We start from the raw sequence: 22,720 nt of genomic DNA, 5'->3' as shown, positions 1-22,720 counted from the left end.
TTTCTTCTTGTTCTTGTTCTTCTCTACTTTCGCCTACTTTCATCCATTGGAGCCCTCTTCTAGGAAGAAGTCTCCACCATCTATCTACTGGGTATCTTTGGGAAAGTTACTAAACCTCTGTGAGCTTCCTTTCCTCATCTGCAAAATGGAACTACGAATATTGACTTCCCAGGGTTGCCTTTAGGATGAGATGGGATAACATACATAAATGGAACAGCACAAAGCCTGGCTCTCGGTGGGCTTTGATACGGAGTAGACCCCAGCCCCTTTGTTTTGTTCTTTTGGCTGGGTTTCATGGGAAGTAAAAAACATATATTCTTTTATTTCACTAAAAGTAGGAAAATTTTCAAGGCTGGGTGCGGTGGCTCATGCCCAGAATCCCATCACTTTGGGAGGCCAACGCAGGCAGATCGCCTGAGGCAGAGGGTTCAAGACCAGCCTGACCAACATGGAGAAACCCCATCTCTACAAAAAATACAAAATTAGCCAGGTTTGATGGCGCATGCCTGTAATCCCAGCTACTCAGGAGGCTGAGGTAGGAGAATCGCTTGAACCCAGGAGGTGGAGGTTGCAGTGAGCTGAGATTGCACTATTGCATCCAGCCTGGGCAACAAGAGTGAAACTCTGTCTCAAAAAAAAAAAAGGTAGGAAAATTTCCATGCTCCTCTATAAGCTGCTTTGCACTCACTTCAATTCAGGAACATGCCATCCCTGTAAGTGGTGTCCTTCCCATAAACACAAAGTCGACCTGTCAAATGAAGGGCAAATCTGCCATTAATGCAGAGGCAATACCTTAAGGCCAGCTGCACACCTACCTCATGCTATTATCTGACTAGGCTTGGTGTCATGCTCCTGAGAAAAACTATGCTCACTACATTCAGCAATCAGAAAGTTCACATGATCAGAGGTGCCTCTGCCTCACACAAGGTGAAGCACAGCTAAAAATTGCTTTTTTAATTAAAATAAGACTTCCTCAACCGCCTGCTGACAATCACAAGTAGAACATGGAGCCCAGAATCAGACAGTTAACCAGTCTCCATCCTGCTCTAATGGTAGTTTCAAGCACTCAGAGAAGGGAGGGGAAAAAAATTACCAATTTAAACAAAATATTTAATCTTCTAATTATGGGACAGGCTCCAAGAGAATGGGAAGTGATTTGCAATCTTCATTATGGAATCCCCATGCAACCACTGGCACAGTCATGTTAGCCAGAGGCACGTGCCATCTTTTTCCCCCACTGAGCCTTCTGTGTCCTTGCAAGTTCTGTGGGAATGGAAGAACTCTTCAGTCAAAAAAAAAAATGAGGTAGAAGCATACGAACTTCTGTCTCCAAGTTCATCACGCTGAGTGAGGTATAAGGATCCCCAGTGAGGAGCCAGGGAGATAATATTCAGTGACTTTACACTGGCAGGCTTGGTAGCCTGAGGCCCTTTGAAACTCTACAATCTTATAAAAACTGCCCAGCTGAGGTGGTACTTAAGTAATATTTTAAAATTTGCTGAAAAGTCCTGTCATCAGCCCTAAGAGATGCATTGAAAATTAGGGTGATGCCCACCAATGGCACCTCTGGTCGGAAGGAAATCTGCTCCTCTGCAGATATGCTTGCATCTTTGCTAATTTGTGTTATCTCTGGCTGTTCAGATCTCCATGTGCTAACTCAGGAGAAAAAGTCCCTGCCAACCAACTCTGACAAGTTTGATGGCAGAACTCCCACTGGAGATCCAGCAGAGACAGCAAAGCCAGGCAATTATTCCCTTTCATTAGGGACAGTTCTTTTTAAGTGTGGGTGTTTTGTATTTATTAGTATTATTTTGAACACAAAAAGTAGCCATTCACAATCGCTGCTCAGTACAGTCACTTACACAACTGACAGAAACTGTCACCTCCCCATAAGCCAACTGAAACAGATGTGCTGGAAGTAACCAGAAATGGTTGTTGTCCCCTTAATTACCCACTGTGATGTAAAACCAGACATGGAGGAGATGGCCACAGCAGATCTGGGCAAAGCGGCAGTGATATTTAATCATCACTTCAGACCATCTGCAACTGTTTTGCAGAAGCACATCAAGTTTATAGGTTCCAAAGCGTCCTACAAGTTACCAGGTGCTGAGGGTCAGCTGCATTGTCCTCAAGCCACGAGGGGCTGCTTTCTTCATTCTTTCCAGGCCAGGGTGCTCAACAAAAGGCACCATGCCCACATTTTCTGAGCCAAGCCTGGCACTAGGAGAGAGCTGCTTCTTGATTAAGCCAAAACACAGATTAAACGTTTAGAAGTGGAGATTCTGAAAACAACCTAGGCGGGAAAGCAATTATCCCAGGGACAGCACAGCTTCAGCTGCGGCCCTCTGCAGCACAAGGGTGAATTCCACACCCTTCAACAGCTAAGTTGGGCAGAATGCTCCTCTACAATTCTTCATTTTGCAGATGTAGCGATCTTATAAAACATAAACCAAATTGTGTCACTCCACAGCTTTAAACCCCTAATGGCTTCCTATTGTGCTAGGAATAAAGTTCAAAAATGTTAGGATTCTCCCTCCTCCCTGTAGTTGACCCCTCTATCCTTATCTCAGCGGTCCCCTCTTCACTCACCAAGCTCTGGCAGTACATGCCAAGTCTGTTCCCGCCTCAGAGTTTTTGTTTTGGCTTTCCCCTTGATCTTCACTGCTAGTCCCACAGCATGCTGTATGTCTGGATCTTTCTCATTGTTTAGTTCACAGTTCAAATGTCACCTCTCAAAGAGGCCTTCTAGAACCTTCCAAAATAAACTCCCACTGCTCCCCCATCACTCTATTACATCAGCCCATTTTTTTTCCTTCACAATCCTATTTGAAATTCTCTTGTTCTTGTTTATCTAGTATGTGTTTGCTTGTTTAGGTACTGTTATTTGTTGTCTGTCTTGTGTCCCCGGATCTAAGTTCCATAAAGACAGGGGCTACAACTGGCTTGTTTAGCACTCTATTCCCAGGGTCTAGTATAATACCTTACATTTAGTAGGCATTTAATAAATATGTGCAGAATGATTAAAGAATGACAGGTTCAATATGGAGCACTAATCCAAATGAAATTTGCCAATCCCCCAAAATCTGGATTGTCTCACAGGCTGACTAGGAGCATATGTCTCAAAGCCCTAGAAACAATGGTAAACAACATCCTATCTCCTCACCAAACCCTGGTGAATGACGAGGAAACTATGGCAAAGAGAGATAAGACCAAGATGGAGACCTCACAGACTGTCAAAGCTGCAGAACTGGAAAATCTGTAAGGTTCTCAGGCAGGGTTTTGTTCAAACTGTCCTTTCACAGGAGGATCTGATGGGCCAGACAATGGGCTAGGGCCAAAGGCTGGGTCTTAAAGGTCCAGCTAGGGTAGGGTACACCATATGAGGCATGCTGTACGTGGCAGCTCCAGTCCCAACCATGTAGTCCTTAGTAATGGACTCTGGGTTGGGAGTCAGAGAGCACATGTAAATACCAAGCCTAAAGAAACTGGTGTGTAAGTTGGAGGGATGGGAAAGGAAAGGTAGGATATGACAGAGAGTCAAGAGTCAGGAACAAGACAAGAAGTGAGCAGAGGCTTACACTGGTGAACAAGCAGACAGGGTCTCAGGTGACTGATACAGTTAGATTCCATGGGCCTGTGGGTATGTGTATTTGGATATAAGGCTGGCTAAAAGATACGGAGTTAAGACAATCAGACAGGTAAATGGCTACTCTCCAGAAAGATAAACAACCATGAAAGGGACGCTCCACAGAAGGCCAGGGTAAGCCCTCATTTGTGAGTGCTAGTTTCTCTTAAAAGACTCACGATTAGTGGATGACAGTAATTGCTCAGATGTTCTCCAGTCCCCAAGACAGCAGTGGGGGGCAAAGAGATACTGGAGGAAAAGCTGCATAGAAAATAAAGACAACTCAGGCTAAAACGATTTCCAGCATCTCACAGACTTTGGGTATCTAGCAGCAGAGCACTGAAGTTTCGCAGTTCATCCAAAATGACCAAGAATAGTAATGCTTCATTCATTCAACCACCTCCACTTTTCAAAACACCACTAAAAGAATGGGCAAGAAAGGCCTCAGAAGTCAGATATCTTATCAAACAAGCACTAAGGAGTGACAGCTGACATCAAGGAAGAGAATGCAAACTACACAAAGTAGGCGCAAGAACTCCAAATCCCTACTATTCCAGAGTGCAGGAGTAAACGCTTTCCACATTTCAAAGGTCATCAGAGAATCCAGGCACAACTATCCTGTATTCATGCTGATGCTCCTGAGACCCCGTGTGTCCTCCTGAGAAATGCAAGAATGTTTATGTTTTAGAAAGATGTCCATACTAAATGATGACAAATACATGTTTTGCACATGGGAAAGAGGAAGCTTCAACATGAACAAAGCACTGCCCTGGACCCCATTTTGTCACCAAGTAGTTGGGGTCCTAAAGTGATTTCCCTCTCTGGGCTCTCTGGTTTACCTATGTGTACAAAGAGGAAGCTGGAATAGATCTCCTCTGGGATGCAACCTGTTCTAGCAGTCTAACACCACATAAAAGCTTCAGTTACCCACAAAGTCTGCTTCTGAAGAGCACCACATTTTCCAAAGACACCAGAAAAATAAGGAGTTAGTACAACTGAATACAACCTGTGCCACCTTTTTAAAAAAGAAACCTCATTATGGGTTTCTTTCAGCTACAACCCTCAAACAACCCTCATGTCTTTTTCTTGTCCTGCTTTACAGCAAGTTTCAGCATTCTGTTAGTCCTTTGGCATCTCTACCTTCCCTTGCTCAACAGAGGGACTCCTGGCCAGAGCCCCCGTTTCATGTTTCAGCTTCTCTGTGAATAACCATGTAACCATGAGATGCTCAAAAGTTCCCCTCATCATTAATCCTATTATGGAAGAACTAATGTTGAGAGCAAAAGACAATTTGTTTCTTTTTATGCAAAGCTGCAAAGAAAATCACATTCCAACATTATATACCAGCAAAGGACTGATGTGCTGCTAATGTTTAACTATCAAAGATTGCAAAAGAACTTTTAAACTCAGATGCTCTTAACTGGAAAGAGGAGATTCAAATAAAGAAATGTAATCAACCTTCAATTTTATGTATTAACAGAATGAGCACATGAATAATGCCAAACATGAAGCTAGAATCTGCAATAAAAATAATAATGCTAAAAAAACACTGTTCACTAATCAATCATGCCTGCTTTCAGAATAAAGTCAGATATATTCAGACAGAAGCATCATGACCCTTGGCTTGGTTTCAACTCCTTCTTAGTTCAGTGCCTCTAGATATTGCTGGTAGCTAGTTGAAAGAAGTCCAAAGAGTCAACGTAGATAATCTGCTTACAAGCAGCTGATAATCCAAAATGAGTTAAAAGACAGAAAGGCACTGCAGTAGTCTCACTAGATCCTTCACTGAACTCCAGGATGAAGAGAAGCTAATTTCCATTCACCAACCCACAATGGACCTGGAGTTCTAAAGTTTAGGCTAAAACATTTTCAGATCAGTCACTGCTGAAATTCTATGGAAAAAAAACTAGTTTTGGATTACAAGCATACCTCATTTTTACCCCCTTTGCAGATACTGTATGTTTTACAAATTGAAGATTTGTGGAAACCCAGCATCAAGAAAGTTCATTAGCTGGGCACGGTACCTCATGCCTGTAATCCCAACACTTTGGGAGGCTGAGGTGGGCAGATTGCTTGGGCCAAAGAGTTCGAGACAGACTGGACGATATGCCAAAACTCCATCTCTACAAAAAATACAAAAATTAGCTGGGCATGGTGGCACACATCTGTAGTCTCAGCTACTCAGGAGGCTGAGGCAGGAGAATTGCTTGAGCCCAGGAGGTCAAGCCTGCAGCAAGCTGTGATCCTGCTGCTGCACTCCAGCCTGGGCAACAGAGCAAGACCCTGTCTCCAAAAAAAAAAAAAAAAAGAAAAGAAAAGAAAGTCTATCACTGCCATTTTTCCAAAATCATATGTTCACTTCATGTCTGTGTCTCATTTTGATAATCATTACAATGTTTCAAATGTTTTCACTATTATCGTATCTGTTATGATAATCGGTGAACAGTGAACCACTTTGTTTTAAGGCACCACAAACCATGCTCACATAAGACAGCGAACCTAATCAATAAATGTGTGCATTCTGACTCTCAACCAGCTTTTCCCCTTTCTCTCTCTCCTCAGGTCTCCCTATTCTCTGAGACACAACAACACTGAAATTAAGTAATTAATAACCCTACAATGGCCCTAAGTGTTCAAGTGAAACTAAGAGTCTCACATCTCTCACTTTCAATCAAAAAGCTATAAATGATTAAGCTTTAGTGAGGAATGGATGTTGAAAGTTATAATGGGCCAAAAGCAGGGCAGAAAAGTGTGAATGCAAAGAAAAAGCTCTTGAAGGATATTAAAAGTGCTACTTTAGTAAACATATGAATAGTAAAAAAGGTTTATCATTCTAAAAAAGCTAAAGAGCCTTACTGCTTATATGGAGAAAGTCTTAGTAAATAGGAAAAGATTTATCATTCTAAAAAAGCTAAAGAGACTTACTGCTTATAGTGCTCTGGATAGAAGACTCTGGAGAGTCTTAGTGCTCTGGATAGAAGATCAAACCAGTCACAACATTCTCTTGAGCCAAGCCTAATCCAGTGTAAAACCCTAACTCTCTTCAATTCTATGAAAGCTAAGAGAGGTGAGGAAGCTGCACAAAAAAAGTTTGAAGCTAGCAGAGGTTTATTTAAGGCTTAACGAAAGAAGCCACTTCCATAACATGAAAGAGCAAGGTGAACCCAGAAGTGCTAACATAGAAGCTGCGGCAAGTTAATCAGAAGAACTAGCTAAGATCCTTGATGAAGGTGACTACACTAAACAACAGATTTTCAATGTAGACAAAACAGCCTTCTGCTGGAAGAAGAGGCCATCTAGGATTTTCACAGCTAGAGAGTCAATGCCTGGTCTCAAAGCTTCAAAGGACAGGCTGATGCTCTTTTTAGGGGCTAATGCAGCTGGTGACTTTTAAATTGAAGCCAATGCTCATTTACCATTTTGATAGAGCCCTTGGGAATTTGCTAAATCTACCCTGTCTGTGTTCTAGAAATAGAACAAAGCCTGAATGACAGTACATCTGTTTACAGCATTGTTTACTGAATATTTGAAGCCCACTGTTAAGACCTACTGCTCAGAAAAAAAGGGTATCTTCCAAAATATTACTGCTCATTGCCAATGCATCTGGTCACCCAAGAGCTCTGTCAAAGATGTACAAGAAAATTAATGTTAATTATATGCCTGCAAACACAGCATCCATTCTGCAGCCCATGGATCAAAGAATAATGTCAACTTTCAAGTCTTATTACTTAATATTTAAGAAATGCATTCAAAAGCCTATAGCTGCCATGGATAGTGATTCTTCTAATGGATCTGGGCAAAATAAATTGAAAACTTTCTGGAAATGGATTTATCATTCTAGATGCCATCAAAAGCATTCATGATTCATGGGAGGAGGACAATACATTAACAGTTGTTTAGAAGAAGTTGATTCCAATCCTCCTGAATGTGTTTGAGGGGTTCAAGATTTCAGTGGAAGAAGTAACTGCAGATGTGGTGGAAACAGCAAGAAAACTAGAATTAGACGCAGAGCCTGAAGATGTGACTGAATTGCTGCAATGTCATGATCAGACTTGAATGGATAAGGTGTTGTTTCTCATGGATGAGCAAGGAAAGTGGCTTCTAGAGATAAACTCTACTCCTAGTGAAGATGCTGTGGACATTGCTGCAATGACAAAAATAGATTTAGAATATTACATGAACTTAGATAAAAAAGCAGCACGGTTTAAGAGAACCGAAGCTACTTCTGAAAGAAGTTCTACTGTGGGTAAAACGCTATGAAACAGCACAGCTTGCTACAGAGAAATCTTTCACGAAAGGAAGAGTCAACAGAGGGAGCAAACTTCATTGCTGTCTTAAGAAATTGCCAGTCACCCCAACCTTCAGCAACCACCACTCTAATTAGTCAGCAGCCATCAAAAGGAGGCAAGACCCTCCATTTACAGGCAAAAAGACCACAATTTGCTGAAGGCTCAGATGATGGTTAGCATTTTTTAACAATAAAGCATTTTTATACTTTGGTAGATTTTAAAAATACATAAATAAATAAAAAGAATTTTTAAAAGGCACTTTTAAAGTATGCACACTGTTTAGATGTAATACTATTGCACATTTATTAGACTGCAGCACGGTGTAAACAGAACTTCCATATGCACTGGGAAACCAAAAAATTCGTATGACTTGCTTTACCGGAGTGCTCTGGAACCAAATCCTCAATATCTCCAAGGGATGCTGATATTCAGCTGAAATACTGAAGAGCTAACTGGCTGACCTTGGAGAAGGTAAAAGGAGTATCAGAATTCCTATTACATCCTCTCCTAATTCCAGTTTCTCTACAGCTATACAAGACTCAGACCAAACCCAACCACTTCCTTTAGGATGCCTAGCGGGGGGAAAAAAGACAAAGGAAGGAGTAATTTGTAAATGAGATTTCCTGGCACTAGAAAACAGGAAAACTGAGATATCGTAGTAATATTAAAGAGACCAGGGGAAAAGAATTACTGTGGTGATGACATAATTCTTGATATCAATGACTGCTAACTTTGGTGGAATGAGGTTGTATTTTAGCCTACTGTGAACATTTCTATACTGTGGCATGTGTGGGTAACAAACTGTTCTCATTTCTTTGTACAGGATTCTAAACCTTAATCTCCAAGGGACCCATGACCTTAGAAATACTGAGGCAACTTTTTAGAACTTTTTTAAAAAATCTGCCCTGTTGCTGTAGCATGTGTTTTACTAGTAATGAGATAAATAATGAAAATTAATGGCTAACACTTACTGTCAGGCACTGTACTACTTAGAACTATCCAAATTGTCTTATTTAATCCTTTATTTTTTAAAAAAAAAAAAAAAAAAGATGGTAAAGCAGAAATATTTTAAAAGATGGTTACACAGAGACAGACACTATTATACAATCTCTGTTTTAAAGATGAAGACCTGAGGCTTAAAGAGGTTAATTAACTGGCCCAAGATCCCACACCTAGCAAGTAGCAGAGCTGGGGTTCCACTGCAGGCAGTCTGACCCAGAGTTCGTGTTCACGCACTACACTAAACATTAAAGGATGCCTACCAGGCACACTCAGAAGGGCAAGTGCTTTGAAGTATTTTCTCCAACAGTGCTGACAAGCTATTGTGAACCATCCACATTCTCCAATGAAGTCATTTTTATATAGGAAAAGTTTTCTATTGGGTTAAACTTTATACATTCAATCCCTTAATTTAAACAATGACAACTAGTGAGAGATTGCAGAAAGGTGTGGCTGTTTTCATCAAGTTCACCTACAAAATTAGCAAGGCAACTTAGTAAGAGGACCAGGAAGCTATCTCTAAGGAAGCTGAAATAGGTGGTACTGAAGTCTATGAGTAAAGAAGAGTGTTCTCTGTTGGCCTAATAAAGGAAATAAACCCACATTCACCATGCCGACACAAGATTAGCAATGATAAAAGTAAGACCACCCAGGAGGCTACTTATTTTACAAACTCTCTTTTTTTTGATACAGGATCTAGCTCTGTCACCCAGGCTGGAGTGCAGTGGTGTGATCACCGCTTACTGCAACATCAACCTCCTGGTCTAAGCAACCCTCCCACTTCAGCATCCCCAGTAGCTGGAATTACAGGCATGCACCTCCAAGGCCAGCTAATTATTGTTTTTATTATTATTAAGAGACACGGTCTCACTGTGTTGCCCAGGCTGGTCTCCAACTCCTGAGCTCAAGAGATCCTCCCACCTCAGCCTCCCCAAGTGCTGGGATTACAGGTATGAACCATTACACTCTGTCAACAAAGTCTTAAGAGTCTAAACTAAGGTGGTAGTGGTTGGAACAAAAGGGAGGGGATGGAGAAAAGCCTCCTGAAGATGCAGCCTTTCCTCCATAAAGCCTTTCCCAACTTCCCAGCGGCAGAGCTGCTTGTGCCTTTGTGCCACCACATCTTGTTCACGGCTCCATAACAGCACTGACACTCTGTGCCTGGATTTCAAATCTGGGGTATATCCCCATTAGACTGCAAGCTCCAAGAGAGCAAAAACTGTGAGCTGATCATTTTCATATCCTAACACCTTCTTTATTCCTGACAGAGAAGCAAGCTCTGTGTTCATGAACTTGTACAATCCATGAAGAAAAGACCCATGGCTGGGCACAGTGCCTCACACCTGGAATCCCAGCACTTTGGGAGGCCAAGGCAGGCAGAGCACCTGAGGTCGAGAGTCTGAGACCAACATGACCAACATGGAGAAACCCTGTACTGTATCTATGAAAAATACAAAATTACCCAGGCATGGTGCTGCATGCCTGTAATCCCAACTACTTGGGAGGCTGAGGCAGGAGAATCGATTGAACCAGCAGGCGGAGGCTGCAGTGAGCCAGGATCACACCACTGCACTCCAGCCTGGGCAGCAAGAGTGAAACTCCACCTCAAAAAGAAAGAAAAGAACCTTGTCTTTCATCTTTGAGCCCTTTTATCTTTGAGAAACAGCTCCAAGGCTCCTTTCAAGTCTGCTGAACGTCAACACCCCTGACTCAAATGCAAAGTTGGCCATGAGGACAGGCAGGGGAGGAAGCAGAGAATTACATGATATCTGAACATCTGGCCAGAACGTTCAGTAGACACATGAAACATTAATCAGGGATAGTGAACTTAGAGCTGTCTGCAAAAAGATGATGAAAGGAGAAGAATGAATGAGCTCTTCTAAAATGATGAAGAAGAGGTTACAAAGTCAAATTCTAGTGAAGAGTCAAGAATAATGAGGCCCAAGAAAATCTCTGGCAAAAGATCGCACTGACAGCTTCAAGAATGCAGGTTTTGGACATTCTACAAATAACCGACCAGTACTCTTCAAAAATGAAAGACAAGGGAAGACTAAGGAAATATGACAAACGTTATATGGGATCCTGGATAGCAACCAGAAACGGAAAAAGGACCAGTAGTGAAAACTCTGATGACATCTAGATTAAGTATGCAGTTACTAGTATTACATGAATGTTGATTTCCTAGTTTTGATCTTTATATAATGGTTATATGTTAACTTTAGGGGAAGCTGGATGAGGAATATATGGAAAGTACTATTTTTATAATTCTCTCTAAGTTTAAAGTTAATTCAAAATAAAAAGTTCAAAAGCAAAGAACACAGGTTTTGTAGCAAGGGTGGCAAGATAAGAGCAAAATGATTAAGAAACTGAAGTATCAGGTGTGAACCATTTTCTGGAAGTCTGACATGAAAGCACGGAGATGTAGGCCAACAAGCTAACAAGGTGGTAGAGGAAGAGCTTTCCAGAAAGGGAAACAACCAGGGCATATTTGAAGGCACGTCCCGGTTCATTCAATCATTAAGCAACCACGTTATTAGACATTAACTACAGCTGAGATGCTCTGCTAGGCACTGGTCCTCGCCTCTAAGTCTACAGTTTAGTAAAGAATGTGTGTAAGGAGGCATATAAATGTAATGTGCTTCCTAAGTGTGAGAAGAATGGGCCAGAAGAAAGAGATGATGAGATGAATGCAAAGGGAGGAAGGGAACTTGAAAAAAATCACTCAGGAGATGAAAGAGAAAAACAGTCTGAAATGTTATCAATGCGAACAGCTCTGCATCTGTTCTGGTCCTCCTTATCTGTTATAGTCTCACTGCTAACAAAAAGTAACTTCAAAATGTACTGAACGGACATGCAAAAAGAGCCTATATAAAATGGCTTCATGACTGGAATCATATTCTTAGGGCTACAGGGAAGAGGCCCTCACAGAATGGATGTATTTGAGCACCGGTGTTTAGATTTTTGTAATATTTCTTACACACACAGCAACACCACAAAACAGAAAAGCTCAATCACAAAATTACAACTACTACCTTATGAAGCACATAATACAAATGATAAACTCACACAAGAAAAAATAATGCTTATTAAAGCAATGGAACTAGTCTTTTATATACCTAATAGATTCGTAGAAAAAATAAAGTATGACAACTAGTACTATCAAGACTGTAATTAAACTGGGGCCAGGCACGGTGGCTCACACTTGTAATCCCAACACTTTGGGAGACTCAGGCAAGAGGATAACCTGAGTCCAAGAGTTCAAGACCAGCCTGGACAACACAGGGAGACCCTGGTTCTATTTTAAAAAAGAAAGAAAGGAAAAAGATTGTAATAAAATTGGAATACACACATACTGTTAGCACTGTGAGCTGATCAAGGACTCATTTCATGTGAGTACTATGTATTGTGTCACACATCGACAGCTGAGATAACCCCCATCCTCTCCAGCCACTCCCTACTTTTTACCCATTGCTGCATTTACCCAATGCTCTGAACATTTAACTCCCCTGCTTTTGCTCTTAATAATCCCAGTCAAGAACCACTGTCCCAGTGTCCTTTACCACCCACAGAATACCTACCCATTCATCAAGGCTAGGATTCCAGTGTTATCTCCCTTTTCTTCAATGACCAAACCAAATCCATCCCCATCAATACATCCCCTTTCCATACCTAATCGTTCCTTCCACTGTGCTCCCATAATACTTTTACTCATACAGTTAGTTGTTTAAATGTCTGTCTCGCTCCTTACATTATGAATTCTTCTTTAACGTCCATGGTCCATGTCATAGTAATTTTAGTAAATGTAATACTTAGCATAGGAGATGGCACATGGTAATTACTAATGACAGATGGGAAGGAAAAAAATGCTACATGAACAAAGAACTTCACTACAATGTTATCTCCAAGAGCAAAAACCTGAAAATCATCTAAATATCCAATTATAGAAGAACAATTTAGGGAAAATGGTCTATCACTCAAGCAAAAAGTATGCAGATACTAAAAATAACATGAAGGCTATGTAGAAACACAGAAAATACTCCTGGCAATGTTAAACTAAAAACATAGAATATAAAATGGTATATATGCAGTAGTTCCAGCCTCGCAAAATACATAAGGACGGTGGAAAGAGAAAAACATTGACTGAATTAGGGTGATATAGTTTTCCTCTTAACACTGTTTCTATCACTTCATTGTCATTTAAAGTTTTATTTCAAAAGAAAAAAATAAGAGGGGGAAAGGAGCAAGTTTAGATATTTCTGTAAGCCCCTGCAATCCAAGAGATACGCTAAGACATTACTGACAGATGGCAAGAGGAGTGGGTGTATGCAATATCACCAAAACCAAGGGTCCTTGACCCCAATTTGCCTCAAAAAGAATACCTCTCATGTCACAAGCTGCACTAAATGTGAATTCGTTATTGAAAAACTTCAGAGGCAAGAACTTTTTCCACACATCTATAGAATCAGAATTAATGAGAGTGCCCTGGAGTTCATACACGCACCTATGCCAGCAGAAACTTCTCAGCCAAGGCACTGCTGGGCACACTTCTTGATGAGATGTCTAAGCCTGAAGGCATCACAAAAGTACATTTCCATATTGGGAACATAACTGGTTTCCTCTTGAAGACTTTTTCCACCACCTCCTGCCCATACTGTAATTCTCCTGTCTTCTCAAGTGAATAGTTAACATATGTCAAGGATAGACGGCACACACTGAGGCCCTCAGTGCCTATCTCTAATACTTGCAGAAGAACCAATCTCAGCAGAAAATTGGAATCTTCCCACCAAGTTGCCCAACATGCCCTCTGAGGTAGGCAGCAAGTACCCAAAAAAATGTTAAGTACTTTTAATAAACATTTCTTGACACTGCATGATATTTTTCCTGGTTTAGTTTCTAAATTTTAGAAACGGCATACATCTTAGTTTCTGAATTCTGGAAATGAAAAGAACCAGAAGTCATATCGACCAGTTTCCTCATTTTACAAGTGACTGGAAAAAAAAAAAAAAAAAAAAAACCTATGTATAGAGTGGGAAACTGACTTGTCCTGAGTCACCCAGATAAGTAATGATAAAAGTGGGATTAAAACCCAAATCTCCCAGATTCTCAGCCCCACTCAGTCTACCACATGAAGCGTTTTTTATCCCTTGAAACCTCTGGAGCCCCTGGTCTAAATAATCAGTACCACAGAATTTTAAAGCTAGAAGGGGCCTCAGAGAGCGTCGTTACTTAATCCCTTCATTAGGCATATGAGGAAACTGAGGCCCAGAAAGATTAAGTGATAGGCTCTCAATATCTTGAATGGCAGGGAAAAAATACAACTTAAGCTCCCAAATCTGCAAACCAAGGCCCACGAGAGGGGAGGAGAATGTCTTGGCTGGGGGAAATTTTTAAAGGAAGGTAGATCGCTTTAGACCAGGGAATCACAAAGCTCCGCGTCAGCATCACCTGCGACCCGGTTAGAAACTGCGAATCTAAAGTCCCACAGGAGACTGAATCAAACTCTAGGGATGGGGATGTTCAATTTTGTTTCCTTATATCCCCAAGAAGCAAACTTCAGTGGTCATAATGAGTCTACTCTGTAAATGATAACTATAAACAAAGGCTCACAAGATGTATGCATTCCTCTACATGTGGACTATACCTCAATTTTTAAAATGGTCAAATCTGAAAACAAAATGGAAACCTACATCTGGTTGTTCAGTAGGTTTCAGTTCTGGCCCTGCTCCTTACTGGCTGTCCGGCTTTCGGTAGGCAGCTTGACGGCTCTAGCTTGAGTTTCCTTTCCTAGAATACAGGCATGCTGCCTAACTCAGAGGGCACGTTGAGAATTAAATGTGATAATTTGTCTGAAAACCCTTTGGTTCTGCATTCCAGACTGTACCATCTTTTAGGAACAGGAAGAGTGGACCTGGATCTTACAAAAAGGAAACTGAATGAATGGCACATGTAGGAAATGAACAGGGCCAGAAATAAGAAAACCAGGATTCGGAGCTACAAGCCAGGTGGTATAAGGAAGCCAGGGCCTGACTAAGGTCTGGAAATGGATTTTGGAAGCAGTGCTCTTTCCAAGCGTTAGACCATGATTCCGAATTTGCGTTCTGAAACTTAGCCTTGAATTGAGGATATTTCGCTGAACAAGGGCCTAGGTTTTTGGTGCCTAAAGAGTGGGCCTCTCACCTCTCAAATGGCTATGGTCAGTCATTTAGCCAAAGCAAGGGACCCACAATGGAGAAGGAGATGCTCCTGGCAGGCCAGCTGGACATAAGCATGCCAGCCCTAGGCTGGCAAAATGAAGGTGCTCTCCAGCAGATTTAGGAGGCTCCGGCCCTGTCACCAGGTTCAGTTCAGTATTGTCAACCTGAATTAAATGAGTTCTACTATGGTAGTTCCTTATTGTGCAAGCAACATATTTGCATTTCAGAACTCTTAGGTTGAACCCTCAGATACAATAGAAAATGTAAAGGCCAAGATCCAGAATAAAGAAGGCAAGTAATATTTTGTAGTTCAGGAAAACTGACCTGTAGAGACCCCAATCTACCTGTAGACTGGCTAGGCACATTTGCTCTTGGTGAGGGGGGAAGGGGTCATATTGACACAGCAAAATACTTTTGGAATAACATAATAAACAAATGTTTATGATCAAGAAACAAAGCTACCCAGATTGGAATCCTTGAGGTACATTTCACTTGGGTGAATCTGGACACTTTTTATTCTCTATACCTGTTTCCTCATCTTTAAATTGAAGGTTCCTATATTAACATATTAATATATTAAGCATTGTCATTAAGATTAAATGTGGTGCCAGGTGTGGTGGCTCATGCCTATAATCCCAGCACTTTGGGAGGCCAAGGTGGGCGGATCACGAGGTCAGGAGATGGAGACCATCCCGGCCAACATGGTGAAACCCCGTCTCTACTAAAACCACAAAAAATTAGCCAGGCATGGTGGCACACACCTGTAGTCCCAAACTATTCGGGAGGCTGAGGCAGCAGAATCGCTTCAACCCGGGGCGGCAGAGGTTACAGTGAGCTGAGATTGCACCACTGCACTCCAGCCTGGGAGACAGAGTGAGATTCCATCTCAAAAAAAAAAAAAAAAAAAAAAAAAAAAAAAGATTAAATGTGATAAGATGTATAAGCATTAAAAAGTAATGAGACCAGGATTCTGGTTTCAACTCTGGCCACCACCTTGGCCCACAACATCAGGTGAGTCCTTTTATTAAACTAAGGTTCACTTTTCATCCATAAACAAGTGGGTTGACTGAAGTTACCACAGTATTTCTTAAAATAAAAGGCAAGGTTTTTATCATGGCCCCCAAGGAAGGCCTACATAGTCTTGTCATGTGCCTACATCTTAAGCTTTGTCACTTACCATTCCCCTGTTCACTTCCCATGTTGCAGCAACATTGATCCTCTTTCTGGTCCTCTAAGAGGCTGCACCAGCTTCTACCAATAGCCTATGTCTGCTTGCTATTCTCTGTGCCTCCATCATTCTGCCTCCTTCCCATGACTGGCTCCCTCTCAACCTTCAGTCCTTCAGTGTCCTTCCTCGACCACATTACATAAAGTAAAAGGTCCTGTCCCCAACTCCCAGGGGTTATTCTCTACAGGAGTGCCGTCCAATAAAAATACAAAAAAATCCAGAAGCAAAACACCTATCTAACTTTACATTTTCTAGTAGCCACATTTTAAAAGTTTTTTTTAAGGTAATATTAATTTTAATAATATATTTTCTTTAATCCAATATATCCTAAGTGGTATCATTTATTCAATGTGTAATCAGCATAAAAGGTAAGATATTTTACATTATTTTCATACTAAATCTTTGAAATCCAGTGTGCATTTTACACATGCAGCAGATCTAAGTTAGAAATGAGTCACATTTTTAAGTGTTCAATAATCACATGTGCCTAAAGGCTACTATACCAAGCAGCGCAATTTTATAGCATACTCTGCTATATTCCCTTCCTAGCACTTACCACAATCTGAACATCTTGTTTACTTAGTATCTTGTAACTTCCCACCAGATGCTCCACAAAAGCAAGAATCTTGCCTTTTATTCAGTGTTATATACCCAGTGGATAGACTGCCCTGCACACAGTTGGTGTTCAATATACATTTGTTGAGCAACATAGTAGGTGTTAAGCAAATGAATTTTTTTTTCTTTTTTGAGATGGGGTCTTGCTCTGTCGCCAGGCTGGAGTGCAGCGGCCTGATCTCAGCTCACTGCAATCTCCACTTCCTGAGTTCAAGTGATTCCCCTGCCTCAGCCTCCCGAGTAGCTGAGACTACAGGCGCGTACCACCACACCCAGCTAATTTTGTGTATTTTAGTAAACACGGGGTTTCACCACGTTGGCCAGGATGGTCTTGATCACCTGACCTCGTGATCCACCCACCTTGGCCTCCTAAAGTCCTGGGATTACAGGCGTGAGCCACCAAGCCCAGCCTCTTCTAGCTTTAATGGGCTAGCCATTCTAGAAATTCCAAGCAAGCATACAATCACTCATTCAACAACTTGCCTAGTTCACTTTGTCTTTCACTATCAATTAAACTGTCTTTAAAAGAAAATTCTCTTGGCTCTATAGCTCTCCATTGCTTAACTGTTCTTTCCCCATGATGTCTTCAGTGTCCGGGGTCAATTTCTTGTATGTTGGCTGAGGGAGTGGTGTGAAAATAACTGCTAATATTTCCTTAATGTTTACTTTTTGGCAAGCATTGTCTAAGCACTTTACATTTCTCAACGGCTTCACAACAGCCCTGTGAGGCAGCTACTGTCATTTTCTCCCATTTAGGATGAGGAAACCAAGGCATAGAGAAGTTAAGTATTTTGTTCAAATTTATAGCAGCCAGTTAGTAGCAAAACAGAGATTGCCAGCCATCTAGGGGTCCAGACTCACGGCTCTTAAATCACCTATTTGGGACTGCAGAGCTGTCCAACAAAAATGTAAGCTGAACTACCTATGTGATTTTGAATTTTCTAGTACTGTAAACACATAAACACATCAAGAGGAGCAGTTAAAATTGGTTTTAAGGCCGGGCATGGTGGCTCACGCCTGTAATCCCAGCACTTTAGGAGGCCGAGGCAAGCAGATCACTTGAGGTCAGGAGTTCAAAACCAGCCTAGCCAACATGGTGAAACCTAATCTCTACTAAAAATACAAAACTTAGCTGGGTGTGGTGGAGCATGCCTGCAATCCCAGCTACTCAGGAGGCTGAGGCAGGAGAAATGCTTGAACCTGGAAGGCAGAGGTTGCAGTGACTATGCCACTGCAATAAAAAAAAAATGGTTTTAAGCATATTTTATTTGCTGGGTGTACTCACACCTGTAATCCCAGCACTTTGGGAGGCCAAATGGGAAGATCACTTAAGGCCAGGAGTTTGAGACCAGCCTGGACAACATAGCAAGACCCTGTCTCTACAAAAAATTTAAAAATCAGCCAAACATAGTAATGCCCGCCTGCAGTCCTAGTTACTCGGAAGGATACCTTCTTAGTCCTAGGAGATTAAGGTTACTATGAGCAATGATCGTGCCACTGCACTCCAGCCTGGGAGACAGAGCAATATTCCGTCTCTAAATAACAATAAAATAAAATTTTAAAAATTAAGTATATTTTATTTCACCCATTATCCAAAATATGATCATTTAATCAATGACCAATAACCAATGTAATTAATATAATCAGTACGATCATGTAATCAATACAAAATTTTACTTTTTTCATACTAGTCTCTAACCTAAATGTAACTTTACACTTACAGTACTTCTCAATTCAGACTAGTCACATTTCAAGCATTCAAAAGCCTACGTGGTGGCTAGCTACCACATTGGGCAGTGCAGTTCTATTGCCCCTCACAATGAGCCTCCTATGGAATCAAAGCGGGGGACGGGGGGAGCCTTTGGGGTGGAAGTCAAGACACCTGAGCTCAAATTCCAGCTCCTTGTTTCTGAGTGACCGGACAAATCCCTTCTGCTCTCTAGGTCCCGTACAGTTTCCCCGCAAGTATCCTAGGCAACGGGGGCCCTGAGCAAGATTCCTAGAAACTCATTCCATGCTAGAATTCCCAACATCTCCTCCAAATCGCAGTAAACACAAGCACAGCTTTCCACACTTTAAAACCAGCTTTCATATCCATCAGTTGGTACAGTCCTCAAACAACACTACTAAAGCAGCTATTCGTGTCTCCACCACATAGATACAAAAACCTGGTTCAAAGAGGGGGAAATGACTTGTCCAAAAGCCACACAGCCAGACAGTCAGTAGAGAAGCTGGAGCTCAAATCCAAGAGAGATCAGTGCGCTCCCACCATGACCACCACCATCACCTCAATGACTGGGGGGACATGAGAGCTGAGAGGACGTGGTTGGGAAAACAGGATAGTCTGAGGTTTCAGAGGAGTTTCAGGGAACCAGGCCCCAGAGTGAGGAAGAGGAGGTGAGGGGCTCAGGTCTTGAAAAGGGACGAATCGAAAGGGCCCTGGAGGGCCTAGGGATGAAAGTAAAACGAGGGGCTAGGACCCCGGGTGACTTGAGAAGTTAGGGGGCCCGGGAGTTAGGCGAAAGGAGGTGAGATGAAGGGGCTCTAGCCCCTGCAACCCTTGCCCAAGTGAGAAGGCGGTCGCTCGGCCCTCCCTGCCCCTCATACCTGGTAGCTCAGAAGTTCGCCCACGTCCATGGTACCCGACTCAGCAAATACACCGGTTCCTTCCACTCACACCCAGACCACGGGCCCGTCTGCCGCGGCTCCAGCCACACTGCCGTAAAGTGCGGCGAGCGGGGGGCCTCAGAGCCAATAGAGCAAAAGTGCGCGCGACAAGCGAGCAGGCCACACCGCAGTAAAAGGCCGCGCCGCCGTAAAGTGCGCTGCATTTGGAACGGAGCAGCTTCCGCCCGGAGCCTGAGGGGGCGGGGAAAGGGGCGGAGACTTAGAGGAGGGTCTGGAGGAGAAGAGCAGACGCCGAAAGAAAACAAACTTGACGGTGCGCCCCCTGTGTCCGGAGCGGAGTGCCGGGTGCTTAGTGTGCGCTCTCAGTAGTTTCCACTGACTTGTCCTCATTTCACAGAAAAGGAAACTGACGCTCCCAACTGCACCATCCAATACTTTCTTTTTTTTTTGAGAGGGAGTTTCTCTCTTGTTACCCAGGCTGGAGTGCAATGGCGCGATCTCGACTCACCGCAACCTCCGCCTCCTGGGTTCAGGCAATTCTCCTACCTCAGGCTTCTGAATAGCTGGGATTACAGGCACGCGCCACCATGCCCAGCTAATTTTTTGTATTTTTAGTAGAGACGGGGTTTCACCATGTTGACCAGGATGGTCTCGATCTCTTGACCTCGTGATCCACCCGCCTCGGCCTCCCAAAGTGCTGGGATTACAGGCTTGAGCCACCGCGCCCGGCCACCATCCAATACTTTAACCCAGTAGCCACATGTGGTTACCGAGAGCTTGACATACGGCTACTCTAAAATGAGATGTGCTATAAGTGTAAATTAAATACACACCAGATTGGGTCAAATAAATATATTACAAAATGAATTTTACCTGTTTCCTTTCACTTCTTAAATGTGGTTAGTAGAAAATTTTAAATTACACATGTGGCTCTCATCTGTGGTTTCCATTAATTTCTATCAGACAGGGTTGGCTCAAAATGTGACTTTGTCCCAAGGCTGTACAACTATTACTGGCTGAGAAACTGTTGGATCACATGTCCCTCTCTAGGCTTCTGTCTATTCATCTAGGCAAAGTCTGACAGTAACTAGATGAACCTGGTGCTATCCAGGTGATATAAAAAGGTTTCTGGAGGAGAAAGTTGCCCATAATTGGAAGAGAATCATTCCAATTATGCATCTTAATCTCCTGGGACTTAAGGCTCCATCTTCAAAGGAAATTAAACCTTCCTCCATAAGCCCTGCCCTTTATATTTATATATTGTATTATATTTATATGCCCTTCATAGTTATAATTTTGGTCCCCATCCCACCTCCACTGTCTCCAATTATACAGAAATTATTCTTATTCCTCAAAGTGACAAATCCTCTCCCCTTCTGCCTAGCCATCAGCCCCACACCTCATCCAACTCTCTCATCTTTCAGGTCTCAAATGTCACTTTCTTAGAATGGCTTCTTCAACTCACCCTCAGTCAAAGTAAGCAACCTCTCTCCTCATTATTCTTTACTGCGTATATATCTCAATCTGTAATTTTGTGTTTAATGGTTGACTATTTGTTTCCTGACAGCCTTATTTACTAGACTGCAAGCTCCATGCAAGCAGGACGTGTGTATGTCATGTTCACTACTGTATCCTCCAAGCCTAGTACAGTGCCTACTAGAGGGAGAGGTTTCATAATGGGCCTTGTGTGCCAAGATAAAGAGATTGGATTTTGGCCAGGTGTGACTGGGCGTGGTGGCTCACGCCTGTAATCCCAGCACTTTAGGAGGCCAAGGCGGGCAGATCACTTGAGGTCAGGAGTTTGAGACCAGCCTGGCTAACATGGTGAAACCTCATCTCTACTAAAAAATACAAAAATTAGCCAGGCGTGATGGCACGTGCCTCTGATCCTAGCTATTCGGGAAGCTGAGGCAGGAGAATCCCTCAAACCCAGGAGACAGAGGCTGTAGTGAGGTGAGATTACACCACTGTACTCCAGCCTGAGTGACAGAGCAAGACTCTATCTCAAAAAAAAAAAAAAAAAAAAAAGAGGGAGAGAGAGATTGGATTTATGCTAACAGCATAAGGAAAGTTAGTTTTGTGATTTTGTTTGATCCTTATGGTTTTAAAGGATCCCCTATGCAATCTGCATGGAAATGGGTTTATTTGGGTGTCTTTTCCCCTCCTGCTTATATTCTATAAAAATATACAGACTGCGCCTTGTTCAGTAAGGCGGGAGAGAGTAATGGTGAGGGTGTATCCTTTGGACACAGACCCCTGTGATCTAGTCATGGTATGTTGATGTCAGCTTGTATAGACAGGCTTACAAAAGCCCATGGTTAAATTTGCAGGAAATTTGCAAGCTGATTGACACCAGGTTGATAGCTTAAAATCAGCCATGCTGGGAGTATTTACACAATGTAAATCAGCAAATACTACAAATCAGGGTTGTTGCTGTTGTTGTATTTCCAGAGAGCCATCTTTAAGGTTTTTTGTTTCCTTGTTTGCTTTTGAGACAAAGTCTGGCTCTATCACCCAGGCTAGAGTGCAGTGGCAGGATCTCAGCTCACTGCAACCTCCCCCTCCCAGGCTCAAGCCATCCTCCCACCTCAGCCTCTCAAATAGCTGGGATTATAGGAGCACGCCACCATGCCTGGCTAATTTTGTTGTTGTTGTAGAAATGGAGTTTCACCATGCTACGCAGGCTAGTCTTAAACTCATGAGCTCAAGCAATTCACCTACCGTGGCCTCCCAAAGTGCTGGGATTATAGGCATGAGCCACCGCACCTAGCCAAGCCAGTTGTTAAAGTGTTTTTATAGAGGCCAGGTCTAAAACACAGAATTATAAGGCAATCTCCTATGAGAACCAGGTTTGATGAGCACTCTGGACTGGGGATAATGTGTTCTGCTAGAGAAGGTTTACCTGATGAGGTATCATCTGGACTGGGGTTTAAAGAGGAAGAAGAGTTTACCGAGAAGATATGGTGTATAATGGTGACCCAGGCAGAGGGAACAGCATGAGCAAAGACAGGGCAAGGGTCTTATAGACAGAGCTTTAGTGTGTGGAAGAAATGGTGCAGAGCAGACAAGTGAGGTTGGCTAGGAAAGATCAGTTGGGCTGGGAAAGATCTTCCACACATTTTACGCTCTTATAGACAGAGCT

The 22,720-nt window shown here is 42.5% G+C and overlaps 1 protein-coding gene across 2 annotated transcripts in view; it reads right to left on the bottom strand.

Moving 5' to 3' along the window:
• The window catches only part of CTNNBL1 (catenin beta like 1), a 180,595-nt gene extending 160,906 nt beyond the window's left edge, over positions 1 to 19,689 (bottom strand). For both annotated transcript variants that reach the window (XM_003936366.4, XM_074406508.1), the window contains exon 1: positions 19,558 to 19,689. In XM_003936366.4, coding sequence (XP_003936415.1) covers positions 19,558 to 19,587 — 30 coding nt within the window. In that variant the 5' untranslated portion in view covers positions 19,588 to 19,689. The remainder of the gene's footprint in view (positions 1 to 19,557) is intronic.
• Between the last annotated feature and the right edge of the window lie 3,031 nt (positions 19,690 to 22,720).

The sequence above is a fragment of the Saimiri boliviensis genome, chromosome 9 (assembly GCF_048565385.1).
Source record: "Saimiri boliviensis isolate mSaiBol1 chromosome 9, mSaiBol1.pri, whole genome shotgun sequence".
Lineage (NCBI taxonomy): Eukaryota > Metazoa > Chordata > Mammalia > Primates > Cebidae > Saimiri > Saimiri boliviensis.
Note: the sequence above shows the minus strand (reverse complement) of the source record. Positions and strands in the feature narration are given on the sequence as shown.